Here is a 25899-nt window from a genome sequence, read left to right as displayed (position 1 = left end):
GTAAGTCCATTTCAAGGATGTCGCCCTTAGTCCATTAGTTTGGATAATGAGCCCTATAAAGTACATTTATAACTGGTGGCACTTGGCAAGGAGATGGATTCTAATTTTCATCCTTTTATCTAGACACATTGAAGAAGGTCAATGGAGGTTCTGTATGATTCATTGTCTGAACAGATATCAGATGACAGAGAGACCTGATAATGTCATTGTATAAGTAGCTTCCTTATTTGAGCCTGGCACTTGAAAGAATTCTTCTGCTGATCCTTTTTTTTTTTTTTTAAAGTAAAGATCGGTTTTAAGAGGAACGTTGAGTTCTTTTTCTCTGCTCGTGAACAAATTTCTGGCATTACATTTGGTGTATTAGACGCACCTAAATTTTCACCCCCTTTTAGGGGGGGAAAGGTGCGTCTTATACGCCGAAAAATACAGTACCTAAAAACTCATTAAAGCCTTTTCTCTTAGAGTGACATGCATTATCAGCAAAGATTAATCTGATGAATCTTTAGGTGAGCTTCATTTTTAAAAAATTATCTAAAACATGGTTTTTTAAAAAATTAAAAAGTATGAAGGCTATTGCTTAATGCATGGTAAGCTGCCCCGAGTCTCCGGAGAAGGGCGGCATATAAATCAAATTAAAAAAAACAACAACAAAAAAAACACAGTTAAAAGCTGCCTAAATCATTACAAAAACGATGTTAACTTTCTTTTTCTTTGTCAAATTAATATTTTTTTAAAAAAAATATCCAAACACAATTTTGTGTAAACAGTGTTGAAAATAACCCACCTTGACAGAGTTTCAAGTAATAAAACCAAGAGCAGACTAAACCAAGGCAGACTTAAAAAAAAAAAGGCAGATAAAACTCTTAATTCACACTAAAAGTTCAAATGAAAGGAAACATATTGGTTAGGGTATTTTTTTAATATAGTCTGTAAATATTTTATATTCCTCAATCTAGCAATGACACAGATTGTTTTGCTTTTTAAAAACTTTTGCTGCTTATTTTCCAACAGGTGTAAAGCGGTCATCGATCATTTTGGTCAAAGAATAAATGCAAGTTATTTTGTTGTGGAGGATAGTTACCTTTCAGAAAAAATATGCAAAAACGTATCTTACAGGTAAATATCGACCCGAGAATAACTAATAGAGCATGCTTACTCAGAAGTAAATCAGTCAGACCTAAGTTCAGATACACTTTTAATTTCATGTATCCTCATGTTCTGGTTTTAGAAGTCTTAAATTTGTGGATATCCATCTCAGCCTCAATTTTGTCAGTTTTTTTTTTTTTTTAATTTGATTTATATGCCGCCCAGGTTATATATATCCAGGTTCTCTGGATTACTGTGAAGTTACTGCGGATTGGTCAGAAAAAATATTCTATGTAGACCAATTTCCTCTTGCAGCCTCTACCTAGTTACTCGTATGCAGGGCTTCAAAAATTTTAGCAAGGGGTTCTCTGCCCGGTTGCTGGGTGGGCATGCCATGGTGGGTGTGGCCTAGTTGGCCTCCTGCACCACTGAGAGGGGGGCCGTTTTTGCCCTCCCTGGGCTCTGGAGGCTTTCCTTGAGCCTCCGGGACGGTGAAAACGGCCTCCCCAGGCTCTGGAGGCCAGAAACGGGCCCATTTCCGGCCTTCCCGAACTTCCGGTAGGCCCGTTTTTCAGCTTCTGCATGCGCCCCGCACTTACTTGCATCCAAAACGGGCCATGTGGGGACTTCTGGGAGGGGAGGGACAGGGTGGGCGGGACCAGCCAAGAGTGGGATTTGGGGGTTCTCCGAACTGCACAGAACCTTAGCGAGAGGTTCTCCCAAACCCCTGCGAACCCCCAGGAGCCCGGGGGACACTCTGGGTTCAAAATTAGTCCTCATTTTAAAAATCAGTCTGAAAAAAGGTCCACTAATATATTAAGAATAAGAATAAGAATAATTTTATTTCTATACCGCCCTTCTCCCGAAGGACTCAGGGCGGTGTACAGCCTATTAAAACACAAGACAACATCAGTTAAAATAGTTTAAAATTATTAAATGAATTCGTCTCAAATTTAAAACCCAATTTAAAATTGTTATGTTGATAGACCAGCCTGGCGGAACAACAGGGTCTTGAGTGCACAACGAAACACCCGGAGGTCGGAGATCTTACGTATTTCCGGGGGCAGTTCGTTCCACAGGGCTGGGGCTCCCACAGAGAAGGCCCTCCCCCTGGGTGTCGCCAGTATTAAATGTTACGTTCCCTCTCCTAGCATATGGATGGCCTACTTGTTTTTCTTTAGTGTCAAGCATGCATGCAGATATAGGCACAATCCTGGTCAGAGATTAAAGGTTGGAGCCCAGATAAATACAGTATGACATAGACAAGACAGTGATAGGATGGCTTTAATTCTCATATTGTATTTCCCTTCTTGACAAACCTTCACCCCCTGTAAGGTTAAATAAAGGTTTCTCCATCTCATATTTCATCCCTTATCTATTAGCAAAAACATCCTTAATCTGGCTGGAATATTTTTGGAGCTGAAGTCCACCGTCTTAATTTTGTTAAGATCGAAAAATGCTACCCTTTTTCCCCAAAAATAAAACCTCCCTGGATAATAAGCCCAATCGGGCTTTTGAGCACATGTGCTAAAATAAGCCCTCCCTGAAAATATTTAACTGCATGCTCAGATGATCCTCGCCATTTCCTCTGGCTAGGGTTAGGGAGACAAAGCTGGAAATCAGGTAAAACGGCAAGAGGAGCCCCATCTTGCTCCACGCGCCCCAAAAAAGTAATACCTTCTCAAAAATAAGGCCAAGCGCTTATTTCGGGGTTCAAAAAACTGTAAAACAGGATCTTATTTTCAGGGAAACACAGTATGCCAATGGATCCTGCAGTGAGCAGGGGATTGAATAAGATTAAGTCTGTCTTAATCATGATACCTACCTGTCTTCTAGTATTTGAGAGGTTGTCATAGAGAAGAGGGGACTGACTTATTCTCCAAAGCACCAGAGGGCAGAACACAAAATAAATGGGGTACAAGGTTATTAATGAGAGATCCAACCTAGAAGTAAGGAGAAATTTTCTGACATTGAGACAAATTAATCAGTAGAATAGCTTTTATTTATTTCATACGGTGTAACAGAATTGAGTGGTGCGATGCCCTAGAGCGAGGAGCTCTCGCCTCACAATCAGCAGGCTGTGAGTTCGATCCTAGCTAGAGGCAGATATTTCTCTCTCCGGGCACAATGAGAATGTATCTGCTGAACAGAACTCCGCATTGGTGACAGGAAGGGCATCAGGCCAGTAAACACTCAACTCCATTCATTTGCCCAGACTCTACCCCACAAGGGATTATGGAGTCACTAAAAGAAGATGATATGGTGTAACAGAATATGGTATTAACTGTTATTATTTTCGGCTCACATGTTGCTGAGAGATCCTTATGAGATCCACCAGCCAGAATGCTATTTAGCCGTGACAAAGTCACGTAGCCTGAGGTGCACCATGCTGGTCTACATTGCACCCCAAAGGGATAGCTTGCCCGCTGGAGTTGTGGATACTCCACCACTAGAGGTTTTCAAGAAGAGACTGGACAGCCATTTGTCCAGAAAGGGTATAAGGCTGTGACGAGAAACCTATGGCACGCAGAGCCCTCTCTGCTGGCACGCGCACTATCGCCCCAGGTCAGATCTCTGTGGCATTTCTTGTGTGAGCTTCCGTTTCCCTGCAAACGACGAAACAGAAGCTCACGAAAGAAAAAGATCTTACCTTTTGCCGCACTGCCGGTGTTGGGATGCCCCGCCTCCCATCAGCCGGCTAGTCATCAGGTCTCTTCTGTGCATGTGCACTTGTGTGCATTTGTGTATGTTTGCACATGTGCATGTTTGTACATGTCCGTGCATGCACATGTTCATGCATGTCCTCAGAGGCATGCATTCACGCGTTCGCGCACCTTTCAGTTTGGGCATGCGCGCACACACAGTTTGGGCACTCGGTGTCTAAAAGGTTCGCCACCCCTGGTATAAGGTCTTCTACTTGAGCAAAGGGTTGGCCCTCTAAGGTCCCTATTATTCTATGTTCTTGTCACCACTTCAACCTGCATTTACTCTAGTGCTGACATAAGAAGGAGAAGAGGGGGCAGCTGGCAAGGGGACGCTTGACTTCTCACCTCCTTATTTTCCCTGAAGATAATATCCCCTAGGAGATGAGATGGGAGGGGGGACATTCCTGGGAGCTGAAGTAGTAGATATGGGGAGAGTGATTTGGGAAGAGGGCCAATGAGACGCAGAGAATTGGGGAACGGAAAGGGAAGGTTTTGGAGTCAGGAAGTCAGTGTTGGCTACGCCACAATCGGGGACAGGTTGTCGTGCTTAATAAAATGAAAGATTTCTTCAAAGACTATTTGTTTGGAAATGCAATTTATTTTATTTGAGACGACATCGAAACCTGACAGTTCTATTAATAAAATAGCAGGCTTTTGGTTGAAATCCACACAGCTCTTTCTAGCAAGCTCGGGGACATCAATTAGACCTGGAGCCCAAGGAGATAATCCTAGTGCCCTTCCTTGGTCATTGACATGGATAGTCTTAACCATCTGGAAGCTACTTGCCCTCTCGCACTGGGGCTTCTTCTCAACGTTTCCCACTGCCACAGCATCCTTGATGATCTCTTTAGTTCTCCAAGTGGCTTGCACAAAGCAGGAGAAGGCAGTTGGGAGCTTTCAGGGAGCTTTAATCATAGGCACGTACGACAACTTCTGGCTGGCATTTGAATTTCAGCATTGGAATGACTGCGCATTACAGCAATCGTGGGTAACCGCTTGCACGCTCGCGCTCCGCACAGCGATTCGCTGTTGGAAATAACTTCAAGATGGCTAAACATCACATTCCGTACGGAGTCCTCGGTGTCTTCATTACCTTTTGATGGCTATTAAGCAAGCGCTGTAACCTTTATATAAGCTTGATTTGAGTCATTATTAATTTCTTAACTTAAGCAGGGCATATGTGAAAATGTCATTAACCGTGTTCAGACTGCCGAGTGTAGAACATTACTTGAATTGGGGCAACGTGTGCTGTTTTTTATGAAAACCAAATGTGGATCCATATGCCTTGTTGTTGTTGTTGTTGTTGTTGTTGTTGTTGTTGTTGTTATTATTCATTAAACATGAAACTCAGTCAACTGAACATTTAAAAATGCATTACAAATATCATTGACTGGTGCTAATGGTTGATACGGGTTGCTGCCAGCATCCTACATATCAACCAAGTACATTTTTTATTATTATTATTATTATTATTATTATTATTATTATTATTATTATTATTATTATTATTATTATTTTATTCGTTAAACATGAAGCTCAGTCAACTGAACATTTAAAAATGCATTACAAATATCATTGGCTGGTGCTAATGGTTGATAACGGGTTGCTGCCAGCATCCTACATATCAACCAAGTACATTTTTTTTTTATTATTATTATTATTATTATTATTATTATTATTATTATTATTATTATTATTATTTTATTCATTAAACATGAAGCTCAGTCAACTGAACATTTAAAAATGCATTACAAATATCATTGGCTGGCGCTGATGGTTGATAACGGGTTGCTGCCAGCATCCTACATATCAACCAAGTACATTATTATTATTATTATTATTATTATTATTATTATTATTATTATTATTATTATTATTATTATTTTCATTAAACATGAAACTCAGTCAACTGAACATTTAAAAATGTATGACAAATACCATTGACTGGCGCTGATGGTTGATAACGGGTACTGCCAGCGCCCTAGGTATTAACCAAGTATCTTCTTAAAATGTACAATGTTCCGAGTAGTGCAGTTTTTTGCAGTTCCAATGGTGTTATTGCAGGAAGCTGCAATTTGTTGATGTATCTTATAATGGTACCAAGTCCCCCGATGACAATGAGTATCACTGTTACATGTTTCATCCATAGCTGTGTAGTTTCGATGGCCAGGTTGCGATATATCGTGATTTTTTCCTGTTCTTTTTCTTCGACTCTAGCATCTCCTGGTACCACAATGTCAATAAATTATTATTATTATTATTTACTTTATTCATTAATCATGAAGCTCAGTCAACTGAACATTCAAAAATGCATCACAAATACCATTGACTGGTGCTGATGGTTGATACGGGTTGTGCCAGCATCCTAGGTATCAACCAAGTATCTTCTTAAAATGTACGATGTTCCGAGTAGCGCAGTTTTTTGCAGTTCCGCTGGTGTTACTGCAGGAAGTTTTTTATAAAATTCTTGGACATGGTACCAAGTGCTCCGATGACAATGGGTATCACTGTTACATGTTTCATCCATAATCGCGTTGTTTCGATGGCCAGGTTGCGACATTTTGCTATTTTTTTCCAGTTCTTTTTCTTCAACTTTGGCGTCTCCTGGTACAGCGATATTAATAAATTGTACATTTCGGTTTTCGACAACTGTGATATCTGGCATGTTGTGTTCCAAATGACGATCCGTCTGTATTCGAAAGTCTCACAAGATCTTCACCTTCTCATTTCTGACAACTTTTTCCACATTATTATTATTATTATTATTGTTGTTGTTATGATGATGATGATCATGTTTGATGATGGAGCTTTGCTTATTCGCTTGCAGGCAGATCTCCAGAGCAATTCTCATAACTGATGGATCTATACAGAATAATGAGAGCTCTGATCAGCAGGTGAGCCCACCCACTCAAGCTCATTTCCCCTTTCCTCGGGACCATCTAATATCCCAGATTAATTTTTGTCTAGTTAGTTATTTACAGTGTTTTGTAAAAGTGGATTTGGCTTTGCCAATTCTGGATTCTTTCCTACTTAATAAGAAGGCCTTAGGTCCCAGAACTCAAATTTTGGAAATATTAGTAAACGTTTGATTGGCGGAATATTTGTTAGAAATAAAAATGGATTCACATTTGATCCCACTGAATTTTTTTTTAAAAAGTTACTCATAGATCTCAGTTGATTAGATAAAAAAATGCATGTAGAACTTAGAAGACCAGGTGGTGGCATCTCAAGCTGAAGGAATAATGTCTTCCTGGCTTTTTCACCATGCCGACTGGATAAATGGCGGCGCCAAACTGAGGGAAATCTCAGTTGTGACGGAGCATTGCTGAAATTAAACCTTTCTAATCCCTCCCACAGGAACGCAGTGGCTCAGTGGCTAAGACGCTGAGCTTGTCGATCGAAAGGTCGGCAGTTCAGCGGTTTGAATCCCTAGTGCCGCGTAATGGGGGGAGCTTCCGTTACTTGTCCCAGCTTCTGCCAACCGAGCAGTTCGAAAGCACGTAAAAAATGCAAGTAGGAAAATAGGGACCACCTTTGGTGGGAAGGTAACAGCGTTCTGTGCGCCTTTGGTGTTGAGTCATGCCAGCCACATGACCACGGAGACATCTTCGGACAGCGCTGGCTCTTCGGCTTTGAAACAGAGATGAGCACCGCCCCCTAGAGTCAGGAACGACTAGCACATATGTACAAGGGGAACCTTTACCTTTAATCCCTCCCATTTCCTTATGTCAAATGATCTTCTGAAAAGAGTTTCATGCATGGAGGCGTGGCCCCTACTGTGTGCGTGCATGTATATATGTATGAGGTATCTATAAGATCTTCTGTTTCCATTCCAGATTTCCATTTTGACTGTCCCACCTCAGGAGAAAGGCCAGCCAGCTGTTTACCTTGTGGAATTGTGTTCTTCAGCTATGATCTGCATGAAAAATACATGTGAGTAGACCCAGTTTTCCCAGAGGTACTTCTGAACTCGAGATCAGACATGGAAGCCCAGGTTGTTTTATTGATAGGATCGGTACCAGAGATGGAAGAGAAGGAGCTTAAAGAAGAGACGGGATTAGAAGCCCATCTTTACAGTTGTATGCAAATCATGTTTTTATTTGATAGGTTACATTCCAATTGCAGATACTCATTCGTTATGCAACAGACTGTAGCAATCAATGTGATTGATTAGATTAATCTCGATCATCATCATGTTCTTCTTTTAATGACCCCATAATCTCTTGCAGTGTGGAGTATGGGCAACTGAATGGAACTGAGTGTTTACTGGCCGGATGCCCTTCCTGTTGCCAATGTGGAGTTTTTTTCCCAGCAGATATATTCTCATTGTACCCAGAGAGAGAAATATCTGCCTCTACCTAGGATCGAACTCACAACCTGCTGATTGTGAGGCGAGAGCTCCACCTCTAGGCCACCGTACCGCTCATTAGGTTAACCTTGATGATTAGATGAATTCACATGTGTATTGAAAATTTATTATAAGGAATGGATAGGATGAAGTTACAAAATGGATCTATAAAATGGATCCCTGAGATTTTGGCAGGGGTTTGCTCTCCAAGCTTGTTTCAATTTAGTTTCTGAACGTTTCGTTACCAGACTAAGTAACATCATCGGTAGAATTTTCTTGTGGATTTCCTTGTTTTGTGGATCCTTTGGATTAAATTAGGGGTGTCCAACCTTGGCAACTTTAAGAACAGAAATCTGAATTCAATGTTGGCTGGGGAATTCTGGGAGTCAAAGTCCAGAAGTCTCAAAGTTACCAAAGTTGGACACCCCTGGATTTAAACAAAGGAGTTTAGTATTTAAAACTGTTATTTCAGCCTTAGTGCCTTTATAAAAACTTTGGGTTCCCAGTGCTCATTGTCAATCAGGGGTGGGTTCCAAATTTTTTTACTACCGGTTCTGTGGGCGTGGCTTATTTTATGGGCGTGGCTTGGTGGGGGGTAATGTGACTGGGTGGGCTTGGCCAACTTTTTCTTTTAACTTTTAAAAACGTTTTTTTCTATAACCTTAAGAGGTTGCAGAAAAAAATGTTTTCAGAAGCCTCTGACGATCCCAGCTGAGCCGTGCGATCATCAGAGGCTTTTTTTTTAACTTTTAAAAGCATTTTTTTCGACCAAAGAGGTTGTAGAAAAAATACTTTTAAAAGAAAAAAAAAAACCTCTGATGAGGTGGGCAGGGTAAGCGAGCGGCGACCGGGTCGGGGACCGGTTTGGGGGCATGACCAGCCAATGTTTATTACCGGTTCTCTGATCTACTACAAATTTTTACTACCGGTTCTTGCGAACCGGGAGTAACCCACCACTGTTGTCAATCCTTCACTCCTTTCTTGTTTTTATCGCTTGGATTGTGCTCAGTTCAGTCACAGTCAACAATCCGTCAGGATCAGAAATACCACGCTTAAAACTGCATTGTTGTAAGGACTAGAGTAGAAACTGTTTTGAAAAGAAATAGAAATACTTTTTCGATTTCCCCCTGCTTTCCTATTTGTGGGAATAGTAAGTTACTTACATCCTGTGAATAAGACATTTATTCCCTCCCTTTGTAGAAATTGTTGTCCCCACTTTTCAGCGAGGTCGCAAAGGGGTGGCCATTTCCCCCCCTCCCTGCCAAAATGCTGCCAGTCCTCGGACTGGAAACTTGGTGGGACCTCCTCCCCCTTTTGCAACTGATGTTGTAAATTGGGAAATTCTGCTCTTAAGCGTAAGATGTCATTCGCCTCATTACTTACCTGCACTTGAATCTCTCTGCTTATTTCGTCCCCCTATTATTAAAATCGTTTTTAATAAGCTTTGGAGAAAAGGCTCTAATTATGTATTTACACTTCAGGTCAACGGGACTGTTAATGCTCATTCATTAGAATGACAGATGGTTATCTTAATTTTTTAAAGTCTGTAAGAAGATGCCACAGGATGGGAGCATTTGACACATAGCTCTTTTTTTTTTAACCCCTCCTGAATTATAACTGCACTGCCAAATGAAAGATGCAGGAAAATCCTTGGCAGGAATTCCCAGATGCTTGACTCAGCACAGCTGGTTGGACTCTTAAACTCAACGTAGGCTGAAGGTTCTCAATCCCAGTAAGGGAGGAAAAAAAACAACAGGTAGTCCTTGACTTATGACCACAGTCGAGCCTAACATTTCTGTTGTTAAGCGAGACATTGAGTGAGTTTTGCCCCATTTTACGATCTTTCTTGCCACAGTTGTTAAGTGAATGCCTGCAGCGGTTAAGTTAGCAACCCGGTCGTTAAACGAATCTGGCTTCTCCATCTGCTGGTCAAAAGGTCGCAAACGGGGATCACGTGACCCTGGGACTCTGAAACCGTCATAAATACGAGCCAGTTGCCAAGGGTCTGAATGTTGATCATGTGACCATGGGGGGGGAGGGGGGGTGCTGCAATGGTCGTAAGTGTGAAAAACGGCCCTAAGTCACTGTTTCCAGTGCTGTTGTAACTTTGAATGGCCACTCAGCAAATAGTTGTAAATCAAGGACTACCTGTATTGCTTTTCGGGAAGAAACCATTAAAACAGTTGAGAATATTGCAGAATGGCTGTAGCTGTTCGGTATTCTAACCAGCCACTCTTTTCCCCAATAGCTCCATTTTGTTTTCAATTATTTCACCTGCTCCCATATCTCCAATAGCCCATCAGTATCCTGAACCATTGACCTGTTCTGAGTTTGGGTTTTGCTGATTAGAACAGCTTTGTAGAACAGCGCCCTGCACTTACCTGGCATCCAAAATGGGCTGCGTGGAGACCCCTGGGAGGGGCGGGGCGGGATGGGCGGAGTCAGCCAGTCCTTGGAACAACCGGTTCGGCAAACCAGATTAAAATTAACATTCTGTTTGCCTAAACCGGCTGAATCCCACCCCTGCTACCCTGTTTCCCCCCAACTAAGACATCCCCTGATAATAAGCCCAATCGGGCTTTTGAGTGCATGGCAATAAGGCCAAGTGCTTATTTCAGGGTTCAAAAAAATATAAGACAGGGTCTTATTTTCGGGGAAACACGGTAGTATAAAAGCAAAAAGTGGTGGCTGTAATGGTATTATCTTCCACTGTACTAAAAAGAGTCGGAAGTCAACGTTTTTTAAAAAAATTCTCCCCTTTTACTCTATACCCGTGATGGCGAACCTATGGAGTCATATCGGTAGGCACACGAGCTCAGCTTATTTTCAGGCCTTCTGCGCCCACCGGAAGTAGGGAAACAGGCAGTTTCCGGCCTTCAGAGGACCTCTGGGGTGGGGGGAAGGCCCATTTTTCACTCTCCCCAGACTCCAGAGCCTTTCTAGGAGCCTGGGGAGGGCAAAAACAGCCTTCCGGTCCTGCCAGAAGTCAGCAAACAAGATGTTTCCAGCCTCCAGAGGGCCTCTGGGGGGGGGATGGGGAAGGCCGTTTTCACCCTCCCCAGACTCCTAGAAAGGCTCTGGAGCCTGGGGAGGGCGAAAAATGGGCTCACCATGCCATCGCATGCCAAAAGCGGGGGGAGTGCAGGCGGGCAGGGCGCATAGAATTATGGGTGTGGGCACACATGCGCACAACACCCCCTCGCGCTCCCCCCCTGCTTTTGGCATGCAATGGCAAAAAGGTTAGCCGTCACTGCTCTACACTCTCTCTTCTTTCCTTTTTCCTCCCTTAGTTTCCCCTTTTTTCATTCTCCTTTGTATTTTATATTATGACAAACTAATAAAAAAAAAATGTGAATCCTGAACCAGTAAACGGTCCTAAATAGGATGGAGGGGAAGAAATTGCCCTCAGGTTGTCCTATGTTCCCCAATCGTGTTGCTGCCTCTCTATTTTTCCTGCTTGGCCTCATTTTAGCATAAAAATTCAGGACCTGTTATTAATATGTGGTAATTAGATCTCTAATCAATATACTTTGTTCTTCTGGATTCCAGCCAGATAGAGAGGATTAGATAACTTTCAAGAAAGGTCCTTCATCCTTAGCTTTTTTTCTTTCCTTCCTCCTCTTCCTCCAGACCTTTTAAGAAAAAACATTCAGTTTTGAATGCTGTGTGGTGAGTCATCATACAGTTTTGGTCACCACACTATAAAAAAGATGTTGACACTCTAGAAAAAATGCAGAGAAGAGCAACCAAGATGATTAGGGGACTGGAGGCTAAAACATACGATGAACGGTTGCAGGAACTGGGCATGGCTAGTCTAGTGAAGAGAAGGACCATGATAGCATAACATTCTCAGAGATTCTTCCCATCTTGCTTACTATCTTTTTTGGACTGCTGCCTTCTGGCAGAAGATACAGAACAAATAAAACTTGGACCATACGTTTTCTGAATTGTTTTTAATCCCAGAGGGATAATTGCATTCAACAATGAACTAAAGGGAGTTGAGTTGAGTCATCAGTGAGTTGTTGGACAGCATTACTTGGTCTGTTGTGTGGATGTTTGGGTGGTTCAGGGACGGGGAATTTGTGGTGGGTGGGAGTGTGTTTGGGGATTGTTATGTGTGTTGGGCCTGGTCTTTGGGTGTTAAGTGAATTTCGTTGTATGGATATACTGTGTATACATGTACAATGACAATAAAGTTAAACTTAACTTAAAACTTTAACTTAGCAGTGTTCCAGTGTTTAAGGGGCTGCCACAGACAGGAGGGGGTCAACCTATTTTCCAAGGCACCCGAAGGCCAGACAAGGAATAATGGATGGAAACTGATCAAGGAAAGATTCAACGTGGAAATAAGGAGAACTTTTCTGACAGTGAGAACAATCAACCAATGGAAGAGCTTGTCTTCAGAAGTTGTGGGAGCTTCATCACTGGAAGCTTTCAAGAAGAGCTGCCATCTGTCAGAAATGGTGTAGGGTCTCCTGCTTGGTTGCGGGGGGCGGCGGTTGGACTAGATGACCTACAAAGGTCCCTTCCAACTCTGTTAATCTGTTACAGATTAACTGTTACAAGTCGCTGTTGCTTTTGGAGAAGCAGAAGTTAAGATATTGGTGTGACCCTTTCAAGACACAAAAGTGTAACGATTCTACTTCTATCACAAGAACCTGCCCTGACGTTGAAACCTGTAGATCACATGGCTTCCAGCAGGCAACCTGTCGCCTTCACTTGCATGGCTTCCAAGCAGGCTGGGCTTCAACCCAAATCGTTGCGAGTTGTCAAAACATTCAAATAATTGAAATCGACCGATTCATGGATCCACACACGCTTGGCTCTTGATTCAACCGAGATCCATCTCTTCCACCAGGCCTACAATCCTCAACGGTTGCTGTTTAACCCTTCTTTGTTCATTTGTGTGTGTGTGTGTGTGTGTGTGTGTGTGGTTTTTTGGGGGGGGGAGGCTTCTGTATCGTCGTTGGTCACCTTGAGCTTTCATTACCAATAGCAAGACAGGATATCAATCGAGCGAATGAATCGGCGCCTTGAATAACCGCTTTGCTCTTCCGTTCTTTTCACAGATTTGGTTCATTTGACCTGTCCTTCCATTCGAACCGCTAAAGAAGATTTGACACACGTAGTGGAGCAGTTATTCAGTGTTGCAGAAACAGGTGAAGTGGGGAGGGGGGCAATTTAAGATTAAACGAAAATGAAGATTTGCCATTTTTCTTCCCATTCAAGGCGCCTGATACCCATTCTGTAATCATCATCTGGCTAAATGATTCCCCCCCCACCCCCTTTTCTGCCAAATGTGTGTCCCTGTATTTTTTTTTTCCCAAGTGCGAAGGGGGCATGAAGGTTTCAAATCTTTCCCCCCAAAACATTTCACCATCTCTAAGGCAGGGCTGGACAGCTATGGCCCCTTTACGACTTGTGGACTTCAACTCCCAGAATTCCTGTGCCAGCCATTGAAAATTGAATACGAACTAATTGCCAAGCATCCAAATTTCAGTCACATGACCAACAGAAATGATCATAAAGTGTGAAAAACTGTCATAAGTCACTTTTTTCCAGTGATGTAACTTCAAACAGTCTCAAAATCACGGGTGTCAAACTCGTTGCCACCACATGACGTTTTGCGACGTGTTTCTCCTTCGCGGAGGTGGGATGGGTGTGACCTGCGTGTGACGCATCTGGGCCGCGGGCCGCCAGTTTGACACCCCTGCTCTAAATGAACTGTTGTAAATCAAGGATTACTTGTAATGCAGATTTCAAAAGATCCCCAGTATCAGTTCATCAAGGAGGAGAAGGAGAAAGGGAGGGGAAAGACGAGTAGGAGAGAAGGCTAGAAGAGGGGAAGAAGAGAGGAGTGGGGGAAGGGAAGAGGAAGTAGGAAAGAGAAGGAGAGGAAGAACGAAGAAAGTAGGAGGAGAAAGAGGAAGGAAGAGAAGGGGAGGAGAAGAAGAAAGGTTGTGGTAAAATAAAGAAGGGTAAATGGTAAAAGAGCAGCCCCGAAAAAGTAAAAATGAAAAATTAAAGTTAAAAGATAAGATGAATGAAAAATGATGGATAAATGACTGTACATGTAAATGTGTTTATGAGAAATCAAAATAAAGACTTTTTTGAAAAAGAGGAGGAGGAGGAGGAGGAGGAGGAGGAGGAAGAAAGAAGAAAGAGAAGAAGAAGAAGAAAGAAGAAAGAAGAAGAAGAAGAAGAAGAAGAAGAAGAAGAAGAAGAAGAAGAAGAAGAAGAAGAAGAAGAAGAAGAAGAAGAAGAAGAAGAAGAAGAAGAAGTTTTCTACTACTCTGTTATCACTAGCAGAGAGTTGAAATAAACCTTGGTAGATCCTTTGCTTCAAACAAAGCTTCTGAAACTTAAATTTTCTAACTTTTAACTGCGATCAAGGACTACCAGAGCCTAGACAGAAGGGGAAAAAAAAAAGCTAGGCTGCCTCTGAACATTTGCCTTCCCTTCTCTTTCCTCCCGGCTTCCCCTCCCCTTTCTTTCTTAGCATTAATCTTAATGTTTAAAATGGTCTAGTTTTGAAGTGATGTATTGTTTAGAAGCTGCCCGGAGTTCGTTCAGAGGAAGCCTCTGATCAGGAGAGTCCTCAGGTGCACTGAGGCACTGAGAAGGTAGTTTTCACTGACACATAGGCCTTTTTATCATCAAGATGAGGTAGTAGTCGTATTTTAATTAAAATGTCAGAACAAATACTGTTGGAGTTATTGAAAATGAATCACCAGATAAAGCGAGCACTGGGCCATGGCAGGTCAGAGAAGCAAAGTCACCTAAAGGAAGAGGACTTTATTCATTTTCCTGCCTAAATTATGAAGAAGTAACTTTAAAAAAAAAAAAGGAGCAGTAGGAACTTTTAATAATATTCGAGAAAGGGCTCCATTCTCTCCTGGCGGACGGACCCTCCCAAACGATACGAGAAAAAATGAACTATTATTTTTGTGAACAGTTGTTTCAAGATTACAGGCAACAATTTGTTCGCAGGCACAAATAAGACTGGATAATCTCCCTCGTTGCCTGCTAGATGCTCTACCCCACCTATCTTTTTTTAAAAAGATTAATAATAATAATATAAATTATATAATATATAATTATAATATTATACTATAATGATATATTATTATATGAATTTCATGTTTAATGAATAATATGATGATGATGATGATGATGATGATGATGATGATGATGGCAGCAACCCATATCAACCATTAGCGCCAGTCAATGGTATTTGTAATACATTTTAAAATGTTCAGTTGACTGAGTCTCATGTTTAATGAATAAAAGAGATAATAATAATAATACCACCAACATTGGCATTGACAAATTTGCCATCAGTCAATTGCAGAAGGCAGCTTTCCTTGGAACTGCTCCCATCCTGCGACCATATCTGTAACACCGTCAAACATCCAGATTTGCTGATCCCAGGTCCTTGGTAAGGAAGGTCTTGATAGGTAGACAAAAATGTCAAACCTAGTCTGAACATCTGGCTGACTTGCGATGATGAATTATTATTATTATTATTATTATTATTATTATTATTATTATTATTATTATTTAATCTTTAGTGAAATTCACAGCCTTTGAGGCTGGTTGATAGCTCAGCAGCTCGAGTCCTAACCAAGGACCTAGGAACTGTTAAGGTATCGTCGGAGGATGTAAGCTGTTCCGAGTAAGGTGGTTTTTTGTAGAGTCAAAATGTTCAAGTCCGGCAAATTTAGAATTTCTAAATAGCGGGGTAGCCCTTTGGGTATTGCTCCAAGGGCTCCAATTACAATCGGGACAACACACAATTTCTTTTTCCACAGTCGCTCAACTTCAATTTGCAAGTCCCGGTACTTTGTGATTTTTTCTTGCTGCTTACAGTATCTTCAATCCGTGCATCACCAGGTATTGCAAATAATAATAATAATAATAATAATAATAATAATAATAATAATAATAATAATAATAATAATAATATATTATTATTATTATTATTATTATTATTATTATTATTATTATTATTATTATTATTATTATTATATAAATACCTGTAATACTATCAGGCAACATCTACCTATCCCATGTCCTTGGGAAGAACATGGAGAGTTGGATAAAAATGCGAAATCTGGTCTAAAGATCTAAATGATAGTGTGACCACCCACCACGATCATCGTCATCATTGCAATAGGCGCCTTGGGTGCGATCCCAAAACAACTGGAGCACCACTCGGTCACCATCGTCATTGACAAAATCATCTTCGGTCAGTTGCAAAAGGCAGTTTTGCTCAGAACCGTTTACATCCTCCAGCGATACTTTGAAACACCATCAAACGTCCACACCTGCCTATCCCAGGTCCCAGGGAAGGATTCGATAGACGTACACACACAAAAATGCCAAATCCAGTCTGAACACCTGGCTGACTGTGCGATGAACCATAATAATGAAAAAAAAAGAAGATAGGAATCTGAGTTGTTGCGAAACAAAGATGCTGTCTCTCTCAGCCTTGCAAAGTTCCTCCTGAGATGGCAGAAAATGTTAGTGGACTACAATAATTTAGCTTGTCTTCTGATAAACGGAAGTTCTCAAAACTGGCTCTGCCCATAGGGCAGCCGATTTGTCTGTGTAGACTCTTTAAATTCCATATTGTTCTTTTGTCCCATAAAGCAAGGGTCCCCAACCTCTGATCCGTGGCCCAGTACCTGGTAGCGGCTCTTTGGGAACCGGGCTGCACAAGCAGCAGGCAAGCGCATGAAGGCGCAAAGCTCCATTTGCACAAGTTGAGACTCTACAAAAGAGTGCAGAGAAGAGCAACCAGAATGATTAGGGGACTGGAGGCTAAAACATACGATGAACTGTTGCAGGAACTGGGCATGGCTAGTCTAGAGAAGAAAAGGACCAGGGGAGACATGAGAGCCGACTTCCAATATTTGAGGGGCTGCCACAGAGAGGAAGGGGGTCAAGCTATTCTCCAAAGCACCCAAAGGCCAGACAAGGAATAATGGATAGAAAGTGAACAAGGAGATATTCAACCTGGAAATGAGAATTTTCTGACAGTGAGAGCAATCAACCAATGGAACAGAAGTTGCCTTCAGAAGTTGTGGGAGCTTCATCACTGGAGGCTTTCAAGAAGAGACTGGACTGCCGTCTGTCAGAAATGGTGTAGGCTTTCCTGCTTGGTTGAGGGGGGAGGTTGGACTAGATGACCTACAAAGGTCACTTCCATCTGTCAGAAATGGTGTAGGGCAGTGATGGCTAACCTTTTCGGCACGGAGTGCCAAAACTGGAGTGTATGTGCGCACGTGCGCCGGAGCACTGGAGCCCAGAAGAAAGCAGCTGACCGGTGCGCATGCGCGCGGCAGCCAGCTGCTCTTCCGTGTTCCATTGCATGTATGCGTGGCGGACAGCTAGTCTTCGCAGAAGAGAGCAGCTGTCAGGTGCACATGCATGCTGGACTAGCTGTCCGATGTGCATGTGTGTGACGGAACCCGGAAAAGCAGATGGCGACAGCACGCGTGCCCACACGGAGGGGGTTGGGTTGGAGTAGATGACCTACAAGGTCCCACCCAACTCTGTTAATCTGTTAAGTGGCGGGCACATGTGGAAACCATCCCCTCCCTCTCCCCCCCCCTTCTCCCCGTGCTGCCATCACTGGTCCGCAGAGTCAGAAATGTTCGCTACCTTCTTCCTTTAAAGAGAATCCCCAATGCTTTGCTTTTCACATTTTGCTGAAGTCTTCCAAGTTTCAGTTCCTTTGAGAGCTTTGGATGCTAAGACCAGTTGCCCTGTTGTTTCAGAAGGGGAAGATGAAGGAGAAGGAACCAAACCTCAGGTTCTCTGGTCCGTGTATTTCAACATGAGGGATTCCTCCAGCGTTGACAGGGCTTCGTATGACAATTTGCCTTCCAACATGTACGTTTGTTCTGGGCCAGACGGGGCACTCGGGAATGACTGTGCTGTCAAACAGGTAAATCATTCACTTTTCTGGGTAAGGTAGGAATATAGATGACTTAAGGCAAGCAAGTTCTCTCAGGCCAAATAGATATCAGGTATTTTGGGGGGGAGAAAAAAACAAACAATAGTAATTTAAAATACCTCGCATGTGTATTCCCTTGCTTACATTGTTTAAAAATAAATGGTGACTAGATTTACTTGTATTCTCATACAAAACCACATATTAATGAAGCTTCAAGCATATTTATATGCTCTGAGCCGATCAACGTTTCCCTTTGAGTCTCCCTTCTTTTGATATCAGTTGGATTTAAAATCTATGGCATTGTGTTCATACTTCTTTAAATTGTTCCCTGTCTTTTTAACACAGGGGTGAGCTACTTATAGCCCAGAGTCTATAAGTAACTCACTTAAAATCTTCTGCTGACAGTGTATTCAGGTAAAAACTAGCCTGACAGCTTGGCAGCCTAGGAGGGAACAAAAAGTATAGATGGGAGAGAGGGAAGAAGGAAAGGAAGGAAGGGAGGGAGGGAAGGAGTGGAAGGAGGGGGGGAGGGAAGGAAGGGGGAGGGAAGGAAGGAAAGAAAGGGAGGGAGAGGGAGGGAGGGAGGGAAGGAAAGGGGAGCGGGAAGGAAGGAGGGAGGGAAGGAAGGAAAGGAGGGAGGAAGGGAGAGGAGGGAGGGAGTAGAAAGAGGGGGAGGGGAGGAAAGAGGGAGGGAGGGAAAGGAAGGAAGCAAGGAAGGAAGGGGGGAGAGAGAGAGAGAAAGAACTGAGTCAAAGCATCTGGATGCTAAATTGCATTGGCCAGCATCTGTTGTAAAACCTATTCGATAAGTAGGTTTAACAACCTATTTGTGATTTGATAAAATAACAATATTGCAGGGGAGGGGACGCAGCTGAAATGAAAGATTGCCAAGAAGCCCCCCCGAGATTTCCAAAATAATATATTGGTTTTCCAACAGGCCGAAGCCATCTTTCAAGAAATGTTCCCCAGTGAAGAATTCTGTCCCCCACCTCCAAATCCAGAAGATATCATCTACGATGGAGATGGAACTACGCCAGAAGATCCTGGGTTCAGCAATCCATCGGAAGGCAAGACAGAGAAGGTGCCCGAGAAGAACCTTGAAGAAGAACCTCCTGAGGAATGAGGCAGCGACAAGGCCAGAATCGAAGCCACGTGGCGCCAAGACTCTGAGCAGAGTTCCAACAGTTGTCGTGCATCATGTGTAACTCCAGGAATTTGGGTGGGGCCTTTGCGGAGTTGGTTTAATAGGCTTGAATTGAGTTGGGAATATATGAAGGGCCTTCCTGTCATTGGGTTAAAAAAAAGTATTACATGCTTGACTCATTTCTCCTAGAAACCCATGTCAATATCTTGTAAATAAGGCTTTCCAACCTTCGGTGCCAATTAGGCTAGTTGGCCAAAGTCAACAGTAGCTCCATATGTCATTTGGCTTCTTTTCAAAAGAAGGGCAAACTGATTCCCAGGCGTTCCCTCCTGCCCAGTCCCCTCTTGTTGGGAACATATGTCTTCTGTTACGGCACAAATTCTTCTTCCCGAAAGAAACACCTTTCAATATTACACGATTCCCGTTCGGCTTGCTGTACAGAATAATCTCTGAAGTGGCTTTAAAACTCACTGTCTTAAAACTCAGTAAAATTGCGTAATAAAGTAGATAAGCGCAGCTTTCTTGGAAATGGTGGAGTTGGTCGCATTGTTAAACATTCAAACACCTGTGCATTAAATTTTGCTACCGGCCAGTTTTGAATCGTTGCATAAAGAACGTTCTAGAACAGTGATGGCTAACCTTTTTGCTGTTGTGTGCCAAAAGTGGGGGGGGGGACGCACAGGGGGGGCCGTGCATGCATGTGCCCACACCATAATTCAATGTGCCCTGCCCCCCATGCATGTGTGTGCGACATCCCCCCTCCTGCGGTCCCCCCACTTTTGGCACGGTGGGACTGGATGTCCTGTCTTTTGCTCTCCCCAGGCTCCAGAGGCTTTCTTGGAGCCTGGGGAGGGTGAAAACAGCCTTCCCCACCCCTCCGGAGGCCGGAAACAGCCCGTTTCCCGACTTCTGGTGGGCCCGGAAGGCCTGAAAATCAGCTGGCCGGCATGCATATGCGCGCTGCAGCTGACCTAGGGCAAAACTCGCATGGCCAGAGATAATGGCTCCGCGTGCCATCTGTGGCACGCGTGCCATAGATTCGCCATCACGGTTCTACAACCATTGTGGATCCCCCCCCTTTATGAATTACGTACAAATATGCTAAAAAGGGCAACTTGGTTTGGCAAAAGGAAGGAGGACAAGCAAAGCATGTTAGACAGGTACGGCTCAAAAGATGATGCTCTTTTTTTTTTTCCCCAAAGGAGTCATTTATCTGTAGGATAATTAATCATGTTAAAGAAAGATAAGGTTAATTGAATTTTTTAACGAGTGGCGGTGTTATCCTTCAAGCCCGTTGAAGTTCATTCAATATTCACACCTTTTTATTCCCCTGCTGCTGAAGTGATCCACTAGAAAAATGAATCCTTTTCAGCAATATTTCTAAAATAAAAACCTGTTATTTATGAGCAAACATCTTGAGGAGGGCCTGCCACACACCTTGGCTGAGGGAGGTGGTGACGCCACTTGTGGGTACCACCCAGAGGTGCTATTCAGCAGGTTCTGACCAGTTCTGGAGAACCGGTAGCGGAAATTTTGAGTAGTTGAGAACCGGTAAATGCCACCTCTGACTGGCCCCACCCCCATCTATTCTCTGCCTCCCGAGTCTCAGCTGATCAGGAGGAAATCGTGATTTTGCGTAACCTTCCCCTGCCACGCCCACCAAGCCACGCCCACAGAACCGGTAGTAAAAAAAATTTGATTCCCACCACTGGTACCACCATATTTGGGGATGAAGCAGAAGAAGGCAAGGCCTGAGTCTTCGGAGAGGGGCGGCATACAAATGGAATTAATAAATAAATTAATAAGAAAGATGCAACCTTCTTGTACATTGAAGCAAAACAACCACTTCACAAACACGTGGCACGACATAGAAGCGCAAACCCATCAGGACAAAATTCAGCAGTCCATCTGCGTTTGAAAGGGAAAAAGGCCACTCTTTCGAAGACAGCAAAGTCCACATTCTGGATAGAGAGGACCATTCATTTGAAAGAGGGGTAAAAGAGGCTATTTATGTTAACATTTAAGCAGCCCTCTCTTAACAGAGGGGGGAGGGATAAGACACTCCCTATCTCCTGTCTACAACGTAATCCTTTCAGCAGTTCCAAGAAGATTCCACAACCAATTGCACCCTGATTCAGGTGACTCTGGGGGCATCAATAAACACCCAAGTGGCATCAAGAGCTCTCAGCGAGAGTCCTAATGACCAGATGACTGCAAAGCAATATGATCCTTCCAACCCCCCATCTCATCTCATCAGAACTAATCCTTCCATCACCCTCACCATCCTGCTGGAATCGATGAAGCTTCTTGGATGAGAAGCGAAACTACTACTGCTTCTTACTCAAGGGAAAAAGCAGTTAGGTTGCCTTTTGAAAAAGCGCCTTTGAGATGCAACCATCATTTTGCTCTGACCATCTAAATTTAAAAAGTGGTTGTCCCAAAGCAACCTTCCCTAATTTCCCAGGTAAACGATTCACATTGAGCAACATGATCTGCTATTTAGCTTAGAAGCCACCTGAGATGGACTGTAGAGAAAGGGATAGGAAGAAAAGAGAACCCAACAGTGTGGAGAAATACAAAGGGACGGGAGAAACTGAAGCAAAAGGGACAGAAAGAGAGGAGGTTATTAAAGAAAGGGATTGGTTGAAAGATGTCTTGGTCTCGCCTTCCATCAGTTGATGGCCTTCAATTCCAGAGGCCTATTCAGAAATGAGGACATCTCATTGCTTAGAATGTGCAACAATATGGAGCCTCCATGGATGAATATAAATCAATACGGTAGTCAAGTAACTTCATATAAATAGTTCTTGACTTACAACCAGTCACCTAACAACAGACTGACCTGTTTATAACCTGGATTTGAAGTTCGGATGGTCAGGCCCCTCCCCTCCCCTGCAATCATGTTTGGACATTGAGCAACGGACACATGGCGATTTGTAACATCTGCAGTCATGTGACTTAATTTTATGATTGTTTTTGCCCAAACCTGGCATTTCCTTCAGGTTTTCAGCAAAAACTGCTCTGGTAGCGAACTATAAAAGATAAAGGTTCCCCTTGCACATATGTGCTAGTCGTTCCTGACTCTAGGGGGCGGTGCTCATCTCCGTTTCAAAGCCGAAGAGCCAGCACTGTCCGAAGACGTCTCCGTGGTCATGAGACCGGCACGACTAAATGCCAAAGGCGCACAGAATGCTGTCACCTTCCCACCAAAGGTGGCTGCTATTTTTCCACTTGCATTTTTTTATGTGCTTCAAACTGCTAGGTTGGCAGAAGCTGGGACAAGTAACGGGAGCTCACCCCATTATGCGGGACTAGGGATTCGAACCGCTGAACTGCCGACCTTTCGATTGACAAGCTCAGCATCTTAGCCACTGAGCCACCGTGTCCCTTTGTAGCGAGCTATAGGTTTGCTTAATGACCGCCGTGTTTGCTTAACTGTGGCAGCCACTTTACGACGGAGGCTCCATTATAGACGTAAACGGAGGATGAACTTTGCATCCGTATAAATCACGGCCATGAGTCAACGCACTTCAGAAGAGCTGGAACCGAGATGATGCATTCTTTTTTTTTTTTTTTTGAAGCAGCTCCTGAACGTCCATAAATCCGTAAAGCGTGAATATTCTCGTCCTTTTATTTCATCGCAAGTCTCGGGGGGAATCGGGATGACACGGCAGCCTGCCAATTTAATATATAATCATGTATCGATAATCTAAATTTTACACTGCATTTCACAGGAAATCAGAGCAGGCAGCGGCCTGCTCTGATTTCGCACGCCTTCGCACGCCCACCGCTCTTAATGCACGCACGTGCAATTCTAAGCACACACGCATGCTGATTGCTTCCTCGGCCGTTTCCAGCAACCCTCAGTTAGCCTCTTGATTTCTGAAGCCCATCAAAAAGTTGTTAAAGCGCATTGTCGCAGCCTCTTTTCTGTCTGTTTGCCTGAAAATGGAATCGCGGCAGTACAGCTGTCGCAGGCGTATAAAACAAAACAATTCATGTACACCATGAACTTTGGAACATGTGGCTTCTCTGTGCTAGGAAGATCATATTTGTTTAAAGGCAGAATCAGGAAAAAAATTTCTCCCCTCTTTCTCTCTCTCTTCTTTCCCAGCTATCTCTCCCCGTGTAATGTGGCGTACAAGCTGAAGATTGCCTCTCCTATTGAATTATGTAATGAAAAATCAATCCGTTTTAATGGTTGACAAACTTTGACATTCAAATGAAAATGTTCCTGGCATTTTCATCAGCGACCTGTAGGCAAAAATTAGGTGCAGTGACTTTAATTTATGCAATACTGAAGCTCTGGCAAAGCATTGTACAAATGGCTGTATAATGAGGCAATAATAACTACAAAGGGAGGCAGCAATAAAAAAACAAGAGAGTACAACTCAAGAGCTAGGCTACCTTAGTTTTTAAGGATTATATCAATTTCCCGGCTCTGTCGTATGAAAAACCATTTTCCTACCTACTGCTTTCTTTACAACTCTGCTCTTATTGTAAAAGCAATTTCTCAAGACATCATACATGCATATGCATATGTCATTTATACACATACACATATATGCATACATATACATACACACGGGTGGGCTGCGGGGGTTCACAGGTTCTGGAAAACCTCTAGCTAAGATTCTGTGCAGTTCGGAGAACCCCCAAATCCCACTCCTGGCTGGCCCCACCCAGGAGGCCCCACCCAGGAGTCCCCACATGGCCCATTTTGGATGCAGGTAAGTGCAGGTGTCAGCGTTGGAAGCCATATTAGGCCGGAAGCTTCCACGCTGCCACCTTCTCCTGTGTGGGAAAGTCGGAGGGGGGATTTAGTAAAGGGGATTGTCCATAGATATAATAGCATTCTTCCTGTCGGTCAAGGTCAGGCTGATCCTGCATCTGGAGAAGGAGTGGTCGGAGTGATGTCTCGAGATGGGACGGCGGTTGATTGGAGCATGTGATCGACTGAGGACTGAGGGGATGGTTTTGGGGGGGTTTTGATTTACTGAGGGAAAACCCAGACCTCTCAGATTCAGGTTTTCCCAGATGTGCCAGTTTACCTATTCTAGTAAATAGAACTTTGAAAATGCTTGCTTCAGAGACTTTACTTGGAGCTGGGGGGCGGGGTTTCTGGAATGCTGATAGCAGGGTGGGCACCGAGGATTGGGAAGGGCAAAAAACAGGCCTACCAGAAATTTGGGAAGGCTGGAAACGGGCCAATATCCGGCCTCCAGAGGGCCTCCGGAGCCTGGGGAGGCCGTTTTCCTCCTGGAGGCTCAAGGAAAGCCTCCGGAGCCTGGGGAGGCCGTTTTCATCCTCCTGGAGGCTCAAGGAAAGCCTCCGGAGCCTGGGGAGGCCGTTTTCATCCTCCTGGAGGCTCGAGGAAAGCCTCCGGAGCCTGGGGAGGGCAAAAACACCTCCCCTTGTGGTACAGGAGGTCGACTAGGCCACGCCAACCATGGCCATGCCCACGCAGCAACAGGGCAGAGAACCGTTTGCTAAAATTTTTGAAGCCCGCCCCTGCATACACATGCGTGCACACAGGGAAGGAAAGGAGAGGAAAAAAGGGAAGGAAGGAAGGAAAAAAAAAATGAGAAAGAAAAGAAAGAGAAAGAAAAAAGGAAGGAATTTTGACTTAAGTTGAAAATGAAACAAAGAAGGAAAAATGTCTTCGCAAAAACTTTGGGGAAATCCAAGAACAAATGTTCCTCCGGTATCCTTTTAAACAGCTGCCTTGTCAAGATTAGTCAAGCTTTCCATGCAGTTGAGTAGATGCCTATTTAAAACTGAACCGTGTGGAGCTTCCTTCGACCCAGGCCAAGATTTTTGCTGAAGCCTGCAGCCCTTTCAAAGTCATAATTTAGAAACCAAAATAAAGGATGGATCCTGACAGCTGCGTTCCTTCTCTCCACCAAAGCTTGCTTTCTCAGCATCAAAACTCCCAACGCATTTGCAGCCCTTCTCTTGTGTCAGCAGCAAAAAATGGGAAGGGTTCTCCGTCACCTCCTCCTGCAGTCAGCAGAATGGAGAAAGAAGAGAAAGGGAGAAAGCCACCCCAAGAGATGCAGAAACGTCCTTTCAGCATTAATGTAAATATCAAGATGATTTACCAGCTTGGGGTCTTCTTCGTTTTCATCTCGGCTTCTGAAGTTTTCCTTCATCAAGATTTCTTTTACTCATGTAGATCTCCCTTCTCAACCCTCGTTTTGTAAAGCTCCTCAATCAAATGAGAAAGTCGCCCCCAACTTTTACACCCAAGCGATGGGAGCTCTGGATGGAATGTGGCTTCCGTTGGGTTGATCTGAATTTTGTAACTACTTTGAACTCAGAGAAGCCAAGATACCAATAGCACTTAAAATTTATATACCGCTTCACGGTGCTTTTACAGCCCTCTCTAAGAGGTTTACAGAGTCAGCCTATTGCCCCAACAATCTGGGTCCTCATTTTATCCACCTCGGAAGGATGGAAGGCTGAGTTAACCTTGAACTGGTGAGAGTTGAACTCCTGGCAGTGGGCAGAGTTAGCCTGTAATACAGCATTCTAACCACACCAGAGGAAAGGAAAGGAAAGGGAAGGGGAGGAAGGAAGGAAGGAAGGAAGGAAGGAAGGAAGGAAGGAAGGAAGGAAGGAAGGACAATAGTATTAATAATAACTCTTAGACCTA

General features: G+C 43.5%; 1 protein-coding gene across 2 annotated transcripts in view; it reads left to right on the top strand.

The window, feature by feature from the left end:
• Positions 1-19773, top strand: part of CHM (CHM Rab escort protein) — a 77526-nt gene extending 57753 nt beyond the window's left edge. For both annotated transcript variants that reach the window (XM_060692097.2, XM_060692098.2), the window contains 6 exons: positions 1012-1116; positions 6619-6685; positions 7628-7724; positions 13209-13298; positions 17922-18091; positions 19038-19773. In XM_060692097.2, coding sequence (XP_060548080.2) covers positions 1012-1116; positions 6619-6685; positions 7628-7724; positions 13209-13298; positions 17922-18091; positions 19038-19223 — 715 coding nt within the window. In that variant the 3' untranslated portion in view covers positions 19224-19773. The remainder of the gene's footprint in view (positions 1-1011; positions 1117-6618; positions 6686-7627; positions 7725-13208; positions 13299-17921; positions 18092-19037) is intronic.
• Positions 19774-25899: the final 6126 nt, after the last annotated feature.

The sequence above is a fragment of the Pantherophis guttatus genome, chromosome 12 (assembly GCF_059756535.1).
Source record: "Pantherophis guttatus breed Tessera chromosome 12, ASM5975653v1, whole genome shotgun sequence".
NCBI classification, from domain to species: Eukaryota; Metazoa; Chordata; class Lepidosauria; order Squamata; family Colubridae; genus Pantherophis; species Pantherophis guttatus.
The sequence above is the reverse complement of the archived record's forward strand: the minus strand, read 5'-3'. Positions and strand labels throughout refer to the sequence as shown.